The sequence below is a fragment of the Cucurbita maxima genome, unplaced genomic scaffold (genome assembly GCF_002738345.1).
Source record: "Cucurbita maxima cultivar Rimu unplaced genomic scaffold, Cmax_1.0 Cma_Scf00001, whole genome shotgun sequence".
Lineage (NCBI taxonomy): Eukaryota > Viridiplantae > Streptophyta > Magnoliopsida > Cucurbitales > Cucurbitaceae > Cucurbita > Cucurbita maxima.
Genome location: NW_019272017.1, coordinates 5,315,819 through 5,335,053, shown reverse-complemented (window position 1 = coordinate 5,335,053; position 19,235 = coordinate 5,315,819). Strand labels below are relative to the sequence as shown.

Genomic DNA, 19,235 nt, shown 5'->3' with positions numbered 1-19,235 from the left:
TAAATCCGAGATATGTATCGATCTTCATATTTTCGTGTTCTAAGAAATTGAAAAATTAAATCATAATAATTAAATTTCTACACATATTTTTGGTAATCAAAATAATTTTATTTTTAGAACCAATCTAAAGTTATGATTTATTAAATATAATATATTAATGTGAAAATTGATTGAGTCAGTAAGGTTGATTTTATTTTTTATTTTAACTGTATTATTATAATTAGAAATAATTATTTTATTTAAATGTTTATATCGGTCCATGAAAAAAATATTTATTAAAGTGAAGTATTTAGTAAAGATTTAAACTTTAAAATTTGCATTTAATAAGTTTTTAACCAATTTAATTAACAATTTGTTGAATTTTTAAAAATTAAAATTTCATAAAAATATTTAAATTTTTTTACGACTAAATATAAATAAAAAATTTCGATGGTGGATGAAATTGTTAATTAATTTTTATCATGCTTCAAAACCGAGCAACAGCTCCGTGGTGTCGCCGCCGGCCGGGAGTGCCTCTGCGTTACAACAAGGTCGCTACTTTCTATCTCTTTTCGCCTCTTTGCTTTTCGCCGATGCAAATTTTGGTCGGACTTGGTGGTTGATTGGCTCATTGAGAGCTTACTTAACCTTCGTGATTTTCTGCCTTATCATTGTAGTTCAACAATCATTGTTTGGTAAGGCTCGAAGTTTGAAGATTTGGGTACCGAATTTGGCGTGTTTTTTTTATTCGCTGGGACTATTTGGTGATGCTTTCGTAAAGGGAGTCTGGGGCGTCCGAGTGCATGTGTGACTGCTATTGGTTTGAGTAATTACATCACATGGAGAGAAATGCTGCAGCTTCTGCTATGGAATGGAGTATTGAGCTGGAGAAGGCTCTTCGTTCAAAGAAACCAGGTTCGTCAATCGTTTGACTGATCTATGTTCTTTAATTTCAAACTAAAATTACTAGGCTAGCTTCTAAAAAAGGGAGAGAGAAAAGAAACGAATCACAACTCTCCACTCCACAGTGGTATGATATAGTCCACTTTGAGCATGAGCTCTCGTGACTTTACTTTGAGCTTCCCAAAAGACCTCGTACCAATAGTTATGTATTCCTTACTTATAAACCCATTATAATTTCCTAAATTAGCCGATGTTGGACTCCCCCAACAATCTTCAACAATCCTCCCCTCAAACAAAGTACACTATAGAGCCTCCCTTGAGGCCTATGGAGCCCTCGAACAAAGCACACTCTTTGTTCGACACTTGAGTCGCTTTTGACTACACGTTCGAGGCTCACAACTTCTTTGTTCGACATTTGAGAATTCTATTGACATGGCTAAGTTAAGGGCATGACTCTGATACCATGTCAGGAATCACGACTCTCCACAATGGTATGATATTGTCTACTTTGAGCATAAGCTCTCATGGCTTTGCTTTGGGCTTCCCAAAAGGTCTCATACCAATGAAGATGTATTTCTTACTTATAAACCCAAACCCATGATCATTCCCTAAATTAGCCAACGTGGGACTCCCTCCCAACCATCCTCAATAGTACAAAAGAAAAGCTACTTGTCAATTGATCCCTCATCGGCTGAGCATCTCCATTGAACTAAAAACAACATTGGTGCCTAGTTTGGGATTGTAGCACAGCAATGGCACTGTCTTAATGAAATATAATACTTGTAATTTGTGGTTTATTCAGGTCGGGCTGTTGAAGCTATACTTCAGATTGGATCTCGACTTCAGCAATGGAGTAGAGAGCCAGAGCCAAATATAGCAGTATATAATATGTTTGACCTTGTTACTTGGGAGGATAGGCTATTTTCCAACACTATTCTCCTACGGCTTGCTGATGCGTTTAAGTCTGATGACAAACATATTAGAGTTGCTGTTGTTAGGGTATTCTTATCCGAGCTCAATAGCCGTGACAGGACAAAAAGTCAACAATACCAAGGGGTTCTTTCAAAGGCCAGAGTGCAAAACCATCATGAATTACTGACTCGAGTAAAGGTTGTTCTTGGTGGAGGGGATCCTGAGGCTAGAGCTCTAGCTTTGATTCTATTAGGATGTTGGGCACATTTTGCAGAAGGCAGTGCCCAGATACGTTATATGATACTTCGTAGCTTGCTATCTTCTCATATTTCTGAGGTTAGTGCTGTATACATTTTATTTTCTTCTCAAAATTTAATCTTTTATGACAATTTTAGTTTATGTTGTCCAACTGGGTTCAGTATATAAATTCCCTTATGACGAAAGAATGTTTAAGAAAAGCTTTCATTCTTATAGGTATGCACCATATGAGGAAAAGTAATCCATACTTAATGTACTTATAACACACACGAGGTCCTGCATAAAAACCATGGTGTCGTTGGATGATGCATACAGTACTTCCATGTTATCATGATATACATTCTCTACGAGGCTAGCATACATAATCATGACATTTCTAACATACTTTATAACATATTTCAACTCATGGTGCCTCGAGAATCATACACATGTTCATAAGATTTACATGCATGGAAGTACGGTACATCAAATAAAACATACATAGTTATATCATTATCATATAACACGTAATAAACAAGTATAATACAACAATTTCATCTAACCAGCCCATAGGCATCCCAATAGGGAGTCCACTTACAGTTTTAGGTTCACTTGATGCTCCTAAGCTTCCCTTGGCCGAATATTCTTAGGTTTAGCTTCACGTAATCCAATTTTACCTACAATATTCCTTCCACTCAGAAAATTGAGTTTTGAGCCTATTTGTGGAGCCAAATCCTTTAACTATCCTTAAATCAGTGCTAAGTATTATTAGTGGTCCAAAACAGTAGTCGCACGGACATTTTTTGGGCTTAATTTGGTCAAAAGCACTCCCGGAATGATCCAAAACGATTCAAACTAGCCAACCGAAACAAGAAAGCCGACCAAATATTTTTTTTCTCAACTATAACACGTATGCCCTGGACTTGGAAGCAAATTCATCTTCTTGATTGAGAGTAAGTTTCATAAAGAATTTAAAGAAGGGTTTTGGGGTAGAGACTGGATTGTTTGTTCAGTGGACTCATTCCTCGACAAAACTAGCAGTAAGCTAAAATGTAGTTCATAGAGGCCAAAATAATTTTAATTATAGTATTTAGAAAATTGTTGTGGATGCTCTCAAGGAAAAATCAGTTACCATAACCTACCAAATCTTGTACCGTCGCTAACAATTTCGTTTAATGTTTAGCATTGATTTATTGTGTTTTGTGTTTTATTAGTGGATTATTAGGAAATTTAACGAAGTGTATGTAAAGCCAAACCCAATTTTATGTATTCTGGACATTCCTGTTTAAGAGGAGATTCCTTCTCCATCCTATACACTATAATTGAACATATTTTAAACTAAGGATATCCTCTTTTACAGGTAAAAGCATCTATATTTGCTGCAGCATGCATTAGTCAGTTAGCAGATGACTTTGCGGAAGTCTTCTTAGCGATTTTGGTTAATATAATGACTTCTACTACATCCTTGGCCCTCAAAATGGCTGGAGCTCGAGTGTTCGCAAAATTGGGATGCTCACATTCAATGGCCAAAACGGCTTACAAGGTTATGCTCATCTTTTGATTTATTTTGAATTCAAATAGAGTGAAAAGTCTATGAGATGATAATATTGATCATTAAGTCTTAACTTGGCCTTGAAAAAGGTGGCATGTCTTATTGTTTTGTAATACTATGTCATATTGAAGTCGAGGGAGCGTAAAGTTGGCTTTGGTCAATGATGTAAGCTCAGCAAATTGCTCCACTTCTCCTTAATAGTTAATATGAAGAACCAAAGTGGGACATCCCGTTCTACAGCCTTCTTGTATTAAAACATATGGATACTAACTTTGACACTGAAACGTACTTCGGATTGTATGTCCACTTCAGCGATGGAGAAAGTATTAATGATAAATCCGATATTACATGGACTGGAACAGTATGCTGTATTGTTATTGAATTTCAGAGTTACTTTTCTATTGTTGATGCTCGTTTATCTTTGAACTTCATCAGCCAGATAATTTCAAATCGCTTCCCTGACCGCCCATCTTATGAGTCCATTCTTGTCTTGTTGGTTTGTTTTACTATTATGTACCTCTCTCGAGGGTCCAAGATTGCTTCGTCGAATGGGCTGGCCTTTTAGAGAGCAGTAGAATGTTGGGTTAGCTCAGCCTTGTTGTGATAGGGGGTGAGAGGAATTGATGAAGAAATGTCGGAATATGCATGAAGCGACCAATTTTTTCAAGAATCTGCATGCATAAAAAAATATTACTGTGCTGATTTTGACTTGACATGGTTTTAACTATCTAATTATTGTAGGCTGGACTTGAGCTCGCCTCAGACTCTAGTGAAGAGGATTTTTTGGTTGCAATGTTATTTTCTCTATCCAAACTGGCTTCAAAGTCGGTATTTATTAGTTCTGAACAGGTAACTATTCTTCTTAGATGGTGGTTGCTTTTCGACTCATTGTAGGATTTTGATTATCTTAATAGAATATTATTACTTGTTTATGATGTCCCGACGCAGGTGAAATTGCTTTGCTCGTTTCTTAGCGACAAAAAGTCTGTACGTGTGCAAGAAACATCTTTAAGATGTTTGCGTTTTATTTTCATGAAAGGAGAATGCCTGTTTACTAATATGGAATCTGTGGTCAGAATTTTAGTTGATGCACTGGATGAACCCATGCTAACAACGACATCACATTGTGACGTTCTACGGCTGTTGCGAAAGGTCATTCCTGAGCTTAAATGGATGAACTCATGTTTAAGTTTTGATCTTGAAATATGTTGAATCACAATGGATAAGTTGCAGATTATTTTCTACATGCGGCCAAACCCGTCTTTTTTGGATGCAAATGAATACCCTAAACTGGTAAAAGCTGTGGAGAGTGCAGCCCAATCTCAAGTGATGTTAACGAGCCTCCTTGCTGTCCGTTTATTGGTCGATTTATCATTACAGCTTTCTGGAAAAATGGAAGTTGAATCAGGAGTTAGTTCATTCTCTTTGTTGCCAGAACAGGTTATTTCACTAATCATGGATCAAATTACATCATTGTTAGTAGATCTTTCTCAGTTAAATTCTGAAGTGTTTCAAGAAATTAAAGGGCTTCGAAACCTTCTCCTGCTCATTGTTAGAGAACATTCAGATCTGTGGACTTTTCTTTTCGAGAAAATTTGTTTTACTGTTGAATTAATTATGAATATGCATGAAGGTGTCTTTGATAGGCAGCAAATAGATGTGGACGTTGAAGGCGACAAGAAAAATGATATTAGCTTGAGATTTGCATTCATTCTATATGGATTTATGGCAATCTGCGTCGGTCATCTGGGTCAAGTTGTCGGTATCACCTCTGAAATATTTGACAAGGTGAAACTATTGGTCAAGAGCGTTTGCGAAGGCGTTTTGTTTAGTAGCCATTCCTTGCTATTGAACTGTAAATTCATTTTGAGTTGTAGGATAACTGAGGATTTTAGGATCTTCAATAACGACGGGTTCCCACGTTTCACTTTTTGTGAAAAATTGACCGAAAACGAGATTTTTACTCTTCAGTGTGCAAAGAAGTTGCTAAAAAATGGGGATGAATGGCCCGCTTACAAGGCAGGGAGACACGCAGCATGTCATGGATCCTGGTTTGCTGCTACCTTGATTTTTGGCCATTTATCTTCAAAGGTTCGCTCCGATTTCTTCAAACACTGGTTGAAATCATTGTTTCAGTTTGCTGTTGCGGAAAGAAAAATCCAGTTACTATTGTTACCACAGTATGGTTCTGGCTTGATAAACTGGTTAGAGCAGGAAACAATTCTGAACTTGTTCTCCACTGAAGAACAGATAAAACATCATCATGCTGGGAGTATCTCTGTGGGCATTTACTATGACAAGCTTTTGGAAGCCTACCAGTGTCTTTGCTCGTCAGGTGAGGCCTTAAAATCTTCGGTCGACACACCCGTTCAAGCATTTTGTTTCCAGAGATGGTTTTTGTCGTTAAGAGCTAAGATGTTAGGAACTGTAGGGAGCATAGTGAAGCTGTTGCTAAACGTTCCATATAGTAAAAGTATCGACTACGGCAAGCTTGCGACAAATGATACTGCTGCTATACATGAAACTGTGGAAGAATTTCGTAAATTATCATTAACGTTCGAGAGGTTGTCCCATGAATTCGACCTCATCGGTACAACTTTTATTGGAATGGACACCGAGAATTTGAAGGTTATTTCAGCCCTTGCACTGAATTGCTCTCTGTTGGCCTTCTGTACTGGTTTTGCCTTTCGTGTTCCGAATTTGGCTACGTCTCTTTTAACTGAAAATGTGGACGACTTCAGAACATTACGTTCTGTACTTGTTCGAAATCTGATTGGCAGGCTGTGGTCGGTAGATCATGAAACGAGTAAACAGCTTACAGAGCTTTTCGACGCCACTGGAGGACCAAATAACTGTTCGCATTTGCTTTCGAGAAACAAAATATTAGACGTGGGGTACGAAGTAAGAGGTATCTCGACTCTGTGTCGATATGCTGTTTCTGAGGTCATCCGTTCGCAAAGCAAATCAAATGGAATGGATGAGGGGACAGTGCCTCAGGTTATGGAGGATGGCATGCAGTTTTTATCAAACATTTTTATGCAGTGGATAAGCATTCCATTCCGAGTGCCCAAGTGCTTCTTTTGTGTAAGGTATACCCAGTAGCTTTCTATGCTGCCATTTTCTTTTACCTCGTAGGTTAGTTATTCAGTAATTGACTTCAAATTTCAGGCCTTGCATTGGCTCTGAACTCTACGCCATGACCGATGCTCGTAAACTGGATGGAATATCCATCCCGTTCGGCTTCCTCCTATCGTTAAACCTTTGTCTTCAACTGAAAAACATTCCGCCGAATATGTTGGTTCGAATCACCAGGATGTACTGCATTTTGTATTGTGGTTTGTCCTTCCAGGAACGGAAGCACAACGAGCAAAAACAGCAGGCCTATGAAGCTTGGGAAGACGACGACATTGTAGAAATGCAAAACAAACTGTTGCATTACGTGACCGAGTCGAGCAAAAACGAGGCGTGTATCAGCAAGGGGAAAACATCGAGTTTTTGCAGAACTGAGAGGGTAGTTCAAGCATTTGTGAAGTTTGAACCCAATGAGAAAGGGCAAGGATTCTCAAATTGCTTGCTTGATGTGTCTCGTTTTCCTGTGGGTAGCTATAGAATCAAATGGTATAGCTGTTGTGTTGACAGTGAGGGGTGCTTTTGGAGCCTTCTCCCTTTGAGTCCTGGACCATCGTTCACCATCCATCAACTTCCATCAGCTGGGTGATTTTTCATTTGGCTCCACCCATTCATATATCTACCTCACAGTAGAATCTCCAATATTTCGACTCGAACTTAGAGTTGCTTTTAGCTGGTCGGGTTATCGGCCTGTAAACCCGTTTTGTTGCCACACTATTCTTTCGCCAAGCGCTCGGTTTAAACTTTTAATTTTATCAAATTGTACTTCAAAGTTAGATAAATGTTGTAATTTTAACTCTTAACAAGTTATTGCTCTAAATGTCGTCGATTATCTTTTCTAATTTGTTAGATGAGTTATAAAATATGTGTACAAATGGGCATATTTGTACATAAAAGTTTAAAAATATTTACCTTGCTTTAACAAAATTAAATTATGAATTAGCGAATTTGAATCAAATGTAAAAAACGAAACACGGTTCGATTTCAATAGACGGTGGGTTCTTGTGACCGAGCAAGAGAGCTGAATTGACCGAGCAGACAAAAAAGGATTAAGAACTTTTAAAACTATAACAAAAAAAAAAAAAAAAAAAAAAAAAAAAAAACCGCCCACTCACCAATAAAATGATTAGGAACCGGGTTACAAAGAAGTGCGTCGTATAATTGTATTGTATCATGACCCTGGTTGGACCGATGGGATAAACCGGGTTCACAAGGCTCCGAATTAAATTACCCTTATTTCCCCGCCACTTCCAACCCGCTCAAAAACCCTACCTCAGGTGCTCAAAAACTCTCTAGCTCTCCTGTATTTTGATTTCCGAACGTTTGAGTTGTACAGAAACCAAGGGATATACTACTATGCTACACTGATTCAAATTTTGTACTCCTTTTACCTCGAATCCCAGAGCGTTTCTACACCCAATTCCGCTCCCCAAATTTTGTTTTAGGGTTCCACACAAGATGACAATGGAGGAGGACGTCGTGCTGCGCGACGTCACCAATGCTGGCGTTGTCATCAGCGACCGCATTTCTAGAGAAGTTGCCACTCAACTTGATCTGGAGGAAGCGCTGGAAGCTTCCAGATACGCTAGCGATCCGTATACAACCCACCCTAGAGAGGTAACTGTTGATGCTCGAGATTTTTATTATTATTTTTTTAATTTATTTTTTTTATGGATAAATGCATTAACGAATGGTGGTTTATGGTTTTGATAATACACTGTTTTTTCAATTGGTAGTTTGTTCTCTTTTCGGCACGTGATATTTGTGGGCTTCTTTTGTTCTACGTCAAAACAAGTTTTAAAAGTTGATATTTTTCCCATTGGAAGTCCCTAGCAAGTTCTGCATGAATTTGACTAGATGTTGACTAAAAATTCTTTTAAAAGTTAGTGTATGTTTAATATTGTAGTGATTTCTTAAAACATTTGTTTGGTCTTAAAATCACCAAATTTTATTATTATTGTTGAAGTTTTGATATTTCCAAGAAATGTTAACATTGCGTATTCTATTAGTAGCCTTGTCGGGTTTTTTACTTGGTTGAGTTGAGAAATTGTATTAAACATGGCATCATGTTCATTACTTCTTTTATAGTGGCCCCCTCTGGTGGAAGTGGTAGATACTTGGGAGTTGCCTCAAGTGCTTATAGAAAGATATAATGCCGCCGGCGGGGAAGGAACTGCCTTATGTGGAATATTTCCGGAAATACGAAGAGCTTGGGCATCTGTTGATAATTCTTTATTTCTTTGGCGATTTGACAAGTGGTGAGTATAACTGAGCGGTGTTAGATAATATAATTCCATCATTAATGTATATTTTATATCTAATTATGATCCATGATATCGTTTGTTGCACTTGGATGTCTTCTTGTCATTGTTAACATTAATGCATTTGCAACTGTGATGATTTTGGAGTTAATGTTTCATCAATTGACTTTTCATATCCAAAGAATCAATTATTTTGAAGTGTTGAAACCTTGTTACTTAAATATTTTAAAGAGCTATGTGTTTTGAGGTAGGAAAATTGATATTCTTCTCCATATTAGAGTGGAAAAATTGTGATAAAGTTATTTTTCTTGGATAAAATGAAAATTGGAACCAGAGCAACCAATTTGAAGTATTTTTCAATCCAATCCAAGCCAACCTATGAACCCGATAGTCACCTAGCAACCTAAGGTTTGTGTTGGCACATTAATGGGTAAGCATTGTGAATTAGTCACGTGTGTGAGAGTGAAAGTCCTCAAGGAACGCTATACAATTGTGTTTTTGCCTTGAAATATCACAATTACAACCATGCTACTATTTTTATTTTCTTATTAAAAACCCTTTATTAATACCTTAATAAGCATTCCTGATATTTCTTAGTATAGGACTTGGGGAGAAAGAGTTCAAGTTATGATAGTCGCTTACATAGGATTTGACATCATTTGGTTTGGGCATATGGTCTTCTTTTGTAAATTCGTACGTCAATACAAAAAAAAAAATCTTATCTGAGAAAAATAATGTCCTAAGAGTTTCCTTGACAACCAAATATAGTAGATTATATGGTTGTTTTGTGAGAATAGTCAAGATGCACACAAACTGGTCTAAATGCTCATGGATATTAAGAAGTCCAAAATCTTCCCTGTGAATACTCTATTAGGTCGGTCATAGTTTGACCAAATAACACGAATTGGAAGCTTCATGTACTTCTACTGTTAATTTCTCTAACACAGTAGTAGCAGTCCTATAAAAAAGCCTATCTGAAGCTGTTCACATGTTAAACAAATGCTGTTGAGAGTTTTATTGATTTCACTCCACCAATTGCAAACTATGACATGTGTATTTCATTTGGAAAACAACAGAAGTATATAATTTACAAGTTGAAAGTAGATTGTTAGATGTTTATTGAATACTTTTCATCGAAGCTTTGCTACCTTGTCAACTTATGGTGTTTTTTTTATTACTTTACCACTTCATGTTGGTCAGGGATGGTCAATGTCCTGAGTTTAATGTGGAGGAGCAAGCCATCTGTGCCGTTGGCCTCACCAAATCCAAGCCTGGTGTTTTTGTTGAAGCAATACAATATCTTTTAATTCTAGCTACGCCAGCAGAGGTAATAATTTCCCTACAGCAATTCTCTCCTTTGCCTGTTACTTTTATCTTTTAGACTCTTATTGATTGATTATGCAGAACGCAAAATTAGTCAAAAACTAGCACCTAGGATTTTCTTTGGACTTTCCCTGTTGCGTTGACATATCCATAGCCTCCATCAAGACAAAGAATTTTACTTTTCGGGGACCTTTCTGATTTCAAATAGCTTTGGTAAGGTTCTTGTCCAAGGTGGTGTCTTTAGGCAGTGCGTGGTTAGAACCAGGATTTTCAAGAAAAAAAAAATACCAGAACTCTGGAAGCTTCGGTCCTTAAAGTTACTCTGTCGAATTGGTTGGGTTTCTGTATCATATCAACCTCTTCCTGACCATCCCAGCCCTGATTAGATTTTTTTTGGAAGGCAGTATATTTTACAGTTTAGGAAACAAATACTTGAAAGGTCATTCATTTAACAAATTCCAGTGGTTCTTCCAAATGTTAAATGCTGCTGCCCCTACTAGGCTTGCATAAGGGAAGCTCCACATTTTTCCACTCACAGAGCCAGCATTTTTTTGTAAACTAACAAAACTCATTCTTAAAATTTTTATTGGCTAGAACTTTTTGGCACAATGTCTATTCTTGCTTAGAGAAGGTCCATATCTTTTTAGATAAAATGGGCATGTTTCTCTTTGTAATTGGCGCCAAGACATCCATTAGCTGGGGAAAGATCAACATCGTGCAGTTTAAACAGATCATTTACAGTTTGGTGTATTGAGAAATATGGTGCATCTTTTTCAAAATTATTTTCCATGGGTTGAAACTTTTAGCGTAGTTTAGGTTTGTCCACATTGTAAAGTTTCTTTTTCTATATCATATTTTACAGTGGGGTCCAAATGGCTACTACGGGCATATATGCTGTATTTGTTTTTCAAGCTCACTCATTTTCCCAACGTCTCACATGACTAAATCACATGAAATTAGTAGTACTGCTGCCGCTAAATTGAGGACCTTCAATGTATCGAATCCACCTGTTTTCTTCTCATTTATTGATGCGTTATTTTGTGGAGCTTCAGAAAGTAAAAGAAAATATTGACCTATTGGGTATACACATGCATTAGGAAGTACATGCATTCTACTTTTTGCAGCGTGTCTTTCCAACATGGCATATGACACATGAAAGAAAGCTTCTGATCACCCTTTGTTGGCTTAGAAAACCCACTCCCACTGATAAATGAAGGCAATAAAAAGCCAACTTAAAAAAACCATTAACTAAATATATAAAAACACATAACGAAATGAGGTATTTCACTTGTTTGGTTGTATTTTCAAGCTTGTTTTGTGAACTTTATTGGTAGATAGATATTGTTGAGATGCATAGAAAATGCTCATCATCTAATGGTATCTTTCACTGAGCTTAAGGTAAATACAATTCTGTTTACTGCTGAAGTCCCAAAGTTTCCTTAACGGCTTTGATTTCTCCCTAGATTTGTCTTTTGTCAATAGTTTCTATGTTTTTTCACAGCATCTTTTTGTTACCAGTTGATTCTTGTAGGAGTATGCTCTTCTGGTGGTGTTGATGGTACGGATCCATATGCAGAGATTTCGCTCCAGCCTTTGCCAGAGTATACTATAACATCCGATGGAGTCACTATGACCTGCATCACTTGTACTGACAAAGGACGAATTTTTTTGGCTGGCCGTGATGCCAACATTTATGAACTTCATTACACTTCTGGTTCTGGTTGGCAAAAGCGCTGTCGTAAAATTTGCCTAACTTCTGGTTTGGGAAGTGTGATATCAAGGTATCCAGTGGAATTAAATTCATAAAAGTTTAATAAGCGCAGTCTCCTTTTTTATGGTTTTACATTTGTGTATGTTTGCTTGTTTGTGATTTCAAGTAATGATTTTAATTTTTAAATTTCTTTTATTAATAAATTTGTATAGCTGGACACTCGGTCTCTCTTTCTTTTGCATTCTTGTTCGGAAAAGGATTTTTTTACACATCAAATTACTACAGCGGTCAATAAGTGCCGCGTTTATCTGAATGAGTTTACTGTGTAATGAAAATGCTCGCAGCATTTTACTTCTTTTGTGGTACCTGAATTTTCTAGGTTTCTACACTAACCTATATGCACCTGGTAACTTTCAGATGGGTTGTGCCAAATGTATTCAAGTTTGGAGCTGTTGATCCCATTGTTGAAATGATCTATGATAATGAAAGATGCATTTTATATGCAAGAACTGAGGAAATGAAAGTTCAAGTATTTGTGTTGGGACCCAATGGTGATGGACCGCTTAAGAAAGTAGCAGAAGAAAGAAATCTGATCAATCAGAGAAATGGAATGTATGGAAGTAGACAGTCAAAAGGACCTAGAACTATGAATCGGTCAGTAATGCCATCTATTGTCTGCATGTCACTCTTATCTACAGTTGAATCGAAGTCATTGCACCTTCTAGCAGTTCTATCAGATGGTAGAAGAATGTATTTGACTACTTCACCATCAAACGGAAACTTGGGTGCATATAATTCCAGCCATCAGACACCAAGTTGTTTAAAAGTCGTGGCTACAAGGCCTTCTCCTCCTCTAGGTGTTGGTGGGGGACTTACATTTGGTGCCAACTCTGTTTCTGGTAGACCTCAAAATGAAGAGCTGTTGTCAAAGGTCGAGACAGCATTTTACTCTGCTGGAAATCTTGTCCTCTCTGATTCATCACCACCAACTGTATCTTCCCTTCTCCTTGTTAGCAAGGATCCGGCAGCACAATCCTCCATGTCTGGTACTTCGTCCTTAAATGCAAGGACTTCTTTTGCTTTAAGGGAAACTGTTTCTTCTCTTCCTGTTGAAGGTCGAATGCTTTTTGTAGCAGATGTTTTACCCTTACCAGATGCTGCAGCCACTATGCAGTCTTTATATTCACAGATTGAATTTGGGGTGTCGGATTTCCCAGATGAGCATAGTGAAAAAGCAGTTGGAAAACTGTGGGCAAGAGGAGATCTATCTACCCAACACATATTACCTAGGAGGAGACTTGTTGTATTCAGTACCATGGGAATGATGGAGATAGCTTTCAACAGGCCTGTAGATATTTTGAGAAGGTTGTTTGAGTCTAATTCGCCAAGATCAATTTTAGAAGACTTCTTCAAAAGGTTCGGAGCTGGTGAAGCAGCTGCCATGTGTTTAATGTTGGCTTCAAGAATTGTCCATTGTGAAAGTCTCATAACCAATGTCATTGCAGACAAGGCAGGTGAAGCTTTCGAGGATCCGAGAATAGTTGGAATGCCTCAACTTGGAGGCAGTACTGCCTTGTCAGACTCAAGAACTGCTGCTGGTGGGTTTAGCATGGGTCAGGTTGCTCAGGAGGCTGTGCCAGTTTTTTCAGGTGCACATGAAGGACTTTGCTTATGCTCATCAAGATTGCTTTTTCCACTCTGGGAACTTCCTGTTGTGGCTGTTAAAGGTATCTCAGATTCCGCAAATACTTCACACAATGGACTAGTTGCATGTAGACTTTCTGCTGGAGCCATGCAAATCCTTGAGAACAAGCTCCGCGCTCTTGAGAAGTTCCTAAGGTCGAGAAGGAACCAGCGAAGAGGTCTTTACGGTTGTGTAGCTGGCTTGGGAGATGTTACAGGTTCAATTCTTTATGGTACTGGTTCAGATCTTGTTTCTAGTGATCGGAATATGGTGAAAAGCATTTTTGGTACATACTCAAGAAACATGGAATCTGCTGGGACTGGAGCTTCTAATAAAAGGCAGAGATTACCTTACAGCCCTGCTGAGTTGGCAGCCATGGAGGTAGTTTAAATTTGCAGGAACGAATATTGATGCCTTTTCTTCCTAGGATATGCATTCACTTTGTTCTTTTTTCATGATTTTATGTTTGTTGTACTGCAGGTTAGGGCAATGGAATGTATCAGGCAGCTGCTGCTGAGATCTGCTGAAGCTTTATTTTTGCTTCAGCTTCTTTCTCAACATCACTTAACACGCTTGGTTCAGGGCTTAGATGATAGTTTTAGGCAGGCAATAGCTCAATTGACTTTTAATCAGCTTGTTTGTTCAGCAGAGGGTGATAATCTTACGACAAGACTTATATCTTCTCTAATGCAGGTGAATGGCTTTGTTTCTAGTTCAAAATGGAAGTAACTATTAATTTAGCACACATAAGTTGCCAGCATAAATTTCATGTTCCTCTTGTTTATTAATGTTTTTTAATAAAGAAACAAGAACTCTGGAGGCTTCTTCCTTTGAATCTTCTATTAGGAGTACAAGAAGCTGACAGGCTGTAGAATAAACATGACATATATATCATTTTCCTGCTCATTATTTCCTCTTCTGGGCTTTTGCTTCCATTTTTTAATTTATTATTATTTTGGTGTTGTGAATTTCCTCCTTTAATATTTGTTATTATTTCACTGTGATTATCCTTTGAGGCTTCTTTGTTTTGTGCTGGCTTTTGTTTTTTGAATGCCTCCACATAAGCATTCCTATTAATGTAGGCCTTATTTTAAGATAGAAATAGAAATGCATATTTTATATCTCACTTCAGACCAGATTCCTTGAATTGACGTGTTTATCTTTGCCAGTACTATACTGGTCCTGATGGCAGGGGAACTGTAGATGACATTAGTGGGAGATTAAGGGAAGGCTGTCCAAGCTACTTTAAAGAGTCTGACTATAAATTTTTCCTAGCCGTGGAGTGTCTGGAGAGAGCTGCTGTAACTCTTGACCCAATGGAGAAAGAGAATCTTGCTAGGGAAGCCTTTAATTGTCTGAGTAAAATTCCAGAGTCTGCGGATTTACGAACTGTATGCAAATGCTTTGAGGATTTAAGGTCAGTTTATTTTCAGACTTATTGCTATTGCTGATACAAGTGTGTTGGGTGGCATTTTATTAATTTGATGCGAGACTTAACATGAGTGGCCATTCCAGATTCTATGAAGCTGTAGTTCGTTTGCCTCTGCAGAAGGCCCAGGCTCTTGACCCTTCAGGCAATGCTTTCAATGATCAAATTGATTTGGCTGCTCGAGAACGCGCACTTTCTGAGCGTGAGCAGTGCTATGAGATTATTATAAGTGCTCTACGTTCACTAAAAGGTGATGTCTCACTGAAGGAATTTGGGTCTCCTATGAAGCCTGCTGCTTCAAGGTCCATTCCTGATATGGCATCACGTAGTAAATATATATGCCAGATTGTTCAGCTTGGAGTTCAATCCCCGGACAAAATTTTCCATGGTTACTTGTATCGGTCTATGATTGATTTGGGGCTTGACAATGAATTGTTAGAATATGGGGGACCAGATTTGGTACCGTTTCTTCAAAATGCTGGACGGCATCCTATACAAGAGGTTTAATTTTTATTCTCATGTTATTTAGCTTTCATTTGTATGCGTGCTATTGATGGTTGAGATTATATAATGGACATCAAATAAACTGTCCAATCAAGATGCTGAAATTTTCATTATTATCCATGATATGGTAGAAGTGGACATATACATTTAATAACCAGGGAAAAAGTTACAAGTTCAAAATTGCTTAAAATTATCCACTTAGAACTGACTATTCCACACCAGTTTCTTGACTATGAAATTTTGCAGAGTTGAACACTCAATTTTGCAATTCTCTGTTCTAGATATTCATTGGTTTGACATAGTTTTCACATTTCTATTACATGGTTTAGGTTCGAGCTGTCTCAGCTTTAACAGCTGGGGCTTCTCCAATTGGTCAGTCTGGAGCAGTTGGCGCATCAAATGAAGCCAAATTTTTTGATCTCTTAGCTCGATACTATGTTATGAAGCGGCAACATTTGCTTGCTGCTCATGTGCTGCTAAGATTAGCTGGTAGACGCTCTTCTGATCCTGGGGATGTTCCTACTTTGGAGGAGAGGTATAAATTCCTAATGTTTACTTCTTCTTTTGAACTACCATTGTTAACTATATAAATCTATTTAGATTCTCGATAAGAGCATAGTTCCATGTAAACATGTTGCATTGACAATAAATATGGTCTAGAAATACAGAGTATTTTCATTGATATAGTGATAGAATTGCTGAAACAATTATGAATGTCGGGGTTTGTTTACGGTTTGGCAAAAATATGATGTTGTCAAAGGTTTTAAATGAAGACCAAAAGTTCTGTGGACCAATTCAATGAAGGCTATGATGTGAGAATTTTGATGAAAAATTTCAATTTGGGCATTGCTCAATTGATGAAGACATTATTGTACGACCAGAAGGTCGGAGTTTTTGATTATCATATCCACATGTTAATCTAAAAGAAATAAGTTGACTGAATTTATTTCATTTCAACAACAAATAATGAATTTTAATTTTAATTTTTTTGGAAGAAGAAAAGGTTATGGAAGTGTTGAGAAATGGATGGCTGCTGTACTTTTTTTTTTTTTTTTCCGATTACTTATACTCAGTTTGTAGTTATTAACGATATAAATGAAAGATAGATTTTCCTTCTCGAGAAAGATGAGTAATTAGAGAGCATATTATTTTGTAGTAGTGCATATCGTGTAAAAAATGTTGTTGGTTGTGGTTGGTTTGTGTCATTTCGAGATCTACATGTTTTGTTAGACTGCTACAATTCCAAGTTAACCTTTGATTTTTGATCTTGTCCAATTTTGAGATTCCTTGAAACTATTGTTTTGGCATGAATGAGTTTTTCTTGGAGAAATCTCGGTTATGTACCTTTTTTTAAGGGACTTGTTGTCTTCAGGTGCCAATACTTGAGCAATGCAGTTTTACAAGCAAAGAATGCAAACAGTAGCAAGGGGTTGGCAACTTCTACCCCTGATACCTTAGACAATGGATTGCTTGAACAGCTTGAAGGGAAACTTGCTGTTCTTCGTTTCCAGATGAAAATTAAGGAGGAACTGGAGGCTTTAGCTTCAAGAATAGAAGCCGTGCCAAGTACATCTGATTCAGTCCAAAATGAAATGATCCCAGAAAATGATTTGGTTGCTAATTCCAGTATTGCAGATACAGCTCGGCAAAAGGCCAAAGAGCTCTCATTAGAGTTAAAGACTATAACTCAGCTTTATAATGAATATGCCGTTCCATTTGAGCTATGGGAGGTGACTATTTCGTCTTTCTTACTTCATTGAATTATAGGATTTGATTTTCTGTTTCTCTCTGTGTAAAACTCTTTAATTGATCCAAAATCAAGTTCGCTTTATGGATTCCTATGTTCAATTGTTGTTCTTTATTCTGTTTGATGATGGATTTTTCTGCTTGCGGATTTCAGATATGTTTGGAAATGTTGTACTTCGCAAACTATTCTTCTGATGACAATACTAGTATTGTCAGAGAAACTTGGGCTCGATTAATTGACCAAGCTCTTTCTACTGGTGGCATCGCTGAAGCTTGTTCAGTACTTAAAAGGGTTGGCTTCCACATTTACCCCGGCGATGGAGCTGGAATACCTTTGGAGTCTCTTTGTCTTCACCTTGAGAAGGCTGCATTGGTATGGTTGTGTGCATTCAAGTAAAGACATTTTTTTATGATATTTTGTGATGATTGATTATAAATAATTGCATAAAATTTTCGTTAATTTTTTCTATTCACGATGTTATTGTTATTGCCACAGTACTTATAATATTTGTCTTTATACAGGAGAGATTAGATTCAGGTGTTGAATCTGTTGGGAACGATGATGTTGCAAGAGCCCTCATTGCTGTTTGCAAGGGTGCAACTGAGCCAGTATTGAATGCTTATGATCAATTGCTGTTGAATGGTGCAATGCTGCCCTCACCCAAACTCAGGTTACGCCTCCTCCAATCTGTGTTATTGGTACTCCATGAGTGGGCTATGTCCATATCTTCACAGACTACGGGTAGAAGTGCAACTGCAGCATCTCTGGTTCTTGTTGGAAATTACTCTTTGGATCAAATAGCTATTGCCAACCAAGGGGTTCGGGACAAGATAGCCAGTGCTGCGAACAGGTCAGTTTCATGTTTTTCCCTCGCTTGTTGATACTCACTTTGTTTTATGAAAGTTTCCTTGGAAATTGAATCTTAATTGTCAAATTTCTGATTTGAGTTTTACTTTGCAATACTCCACTTTAAGATGTGGTCATACATACTATGACAAATTACAAGTAATTTGTTTACTTTGAATATTTAAATTACTTAAAAAAAATTATTATTATTTTCATAATGGGGTGTGGGCCCGTTACGTGGGTGACCCATCCTGCTAACTCTTAGGGTAGCTACAAGGATTTACTAGTAGACTTTTAACTGATCTAATTGATGTCTTAGCATAAAGAACATATTCAGGTTATGAGTGTGTTAGCCTTACCTCTTGAACTTTTGCAACAGATATATGACTGAGGTTCGTAGGTTAGCCCTTCCACAAAACCAAACTGAGGCTGTCTATCGAGGCTTTAAGGAGCTTGAAGAGTCGCTAGTTAGTTCCTTTTCTTTTAGTCAATTTTGATTTATATAATCTCTGTTGTTGTACCAAATGTTTGAGGCTTCAATTGATTTTTTAAAGTTGCAAGGGTAGATTTTTCATGGCTGAAGTAGCTTCTGTAACCCTATACTTGATTCTGCAATGTAATATTATCAAAAGGTAGTTAATGATGCAGTGTAATGTTGAATAATAGAAACTTCTTACTTGTGTTGGCGTGTTGATGCATGTAAAGCTATCATAACTGTCGCTTTGGTTCACTGCTCATGGTATAATTAGATGCACTAATGTATTTACAGGTAAATGGCTTCGTCACATATAATAAACGGAGGATAACACTATATCTTATATTTCTTTCCTAATTATAGACCTCATCACTTTCTTTACTTGAGGTATATCTGGTGTTACTTTAGTACACAGGTAACTGGCCCGGACATCAACGATGAAAGTCAATTATGACCGTTGATGGTGTCACGGTTGCTGCACATCCTGCTGGAAAGTGATAGCCTTCGTAATGTCTTTGTAAGGGGGTAAATATGTGCTACATC

The 19,235-nt window shown here is 37.4% G+C and overlaps 2 protein-coding genes across 2 annotated transcripts; both read left to right on the top strand.

Annotated features, from left to right (window-relative positions):
- Nucleotides 1–451: 451 nt before the first annotated feature.
- On the top strand, nucleotides 452–7,556 carry LOC111485260. The gene is made up of 8 exons (XM_023132069.1): nucleotides 452–530; nucleotides 657–894; nucleotides 1,685–2,130; nucleotides 3,392–3,574; nucleotides 4,325–4,432; nucleotides 4,532–4,735; nucleotides 4,817–6,672; nucleotides 6,752–7,556. The coding sequence occupies exons 2-8, from the start codon at nucleotides 819–821 to the stop codon at nucleotides 7,299–7,301; spliced, it is 3,423 nt and encodes a 1,140-aa protein (XP_022987837.1). The 5' UTR covers nucleotides 452–530; nucleotides 657–818; the 3' UTR covers nucleotides 7,302–7,556.
- A 394-nt stretch (nucleotides 7,557–7,950) lies between these two features.
- LOC111489431 (nuclear pore complex protein NUP155) lies at nucleotides 7,951–18,913 on the top strand. The gene is made up of 13 exons (XM_023137635.1): nucleotides 7,951–8,329; nucleotides 8,801–8,970; nucleotides 10,174–10,300; nucleotides 11,815–12,077; nucleotides 12,425–14,072; nucleotides 14,172–14,384; nucleotides 14,861–15,108; nucleotides 15,207–15,621; nucleotides 15,954–16,159; nucleotides 16,997–17,354; nucleotides 17,525–17,743; nucleotides 17,893–18,221; nucleotides 18,597–18,913. The coding sequence occupies exons 1-13, from the start codon at nucleotides 8,171–8,173 to the stop codon at nucleotides 18,712–18,714; spliced, it is 4,473 nt and encodes a 1,490-aa protein (XP_022993403.1). The 5' UTR covers nucleotides 7,951–8,170; the 3' UTR covers nucleotides 18,715–18,913.
- Nucleotides 18,914–19,235: the final 322 nt, after the last annotated feature.

What these genes read in the sequence shown, in the direction of transcription:
- LOC111485260 (XM_023132069.1), top strand. Translation starts at nt 819, where the DNA reads ATGGAGAGAAATGCTGCAGCTTCTGCTATGGAATGGAGTATTGAGCTG. An exon ending in TATTTATTAGTTCTGAACAG is followed by an intron (nt 4,433 to 4,531) that starts GTAACTATTCTT and finishes GTCCCGACGCAG; the next exon opens with GTGAAATTGCTTTGCTCGTT. An exon ending in TTCTACGGCTGTTGCGAAAG is followed by an intron (nt 4,736 to 4,816) that starts GTCATTCCTGAG and finishes GATAAGTTGCAG; the next exon opens with ATTATTTTCTACATGCGGCC.
- LOC111489431 (XM_023137635.1), top strand. Translation starts at nt 8,171, where the DNA reads ATGACAATGGAGGAGGACGTCGTGCTGCGCGACGTCACCAATGCTGGC. An exon ending in ATACAACCCACCCTAGAGAG is followed by an intron (nt 8,330 to 8,800) that starts GTAACTGTTGAT and finishes CTTCTTTTATAG; the next exon opens with TGGCCCCCTCTGGTGGAAGT. An exon ending in TTCCATTTGAGCTATGGGAG is followed by an intron (nt 17,355 to 17,524) that starts GTGACTATTTCG and finishes TGCGGATTTCAG; the next exon opens with ATATGTTTGGAAATGTTGTA.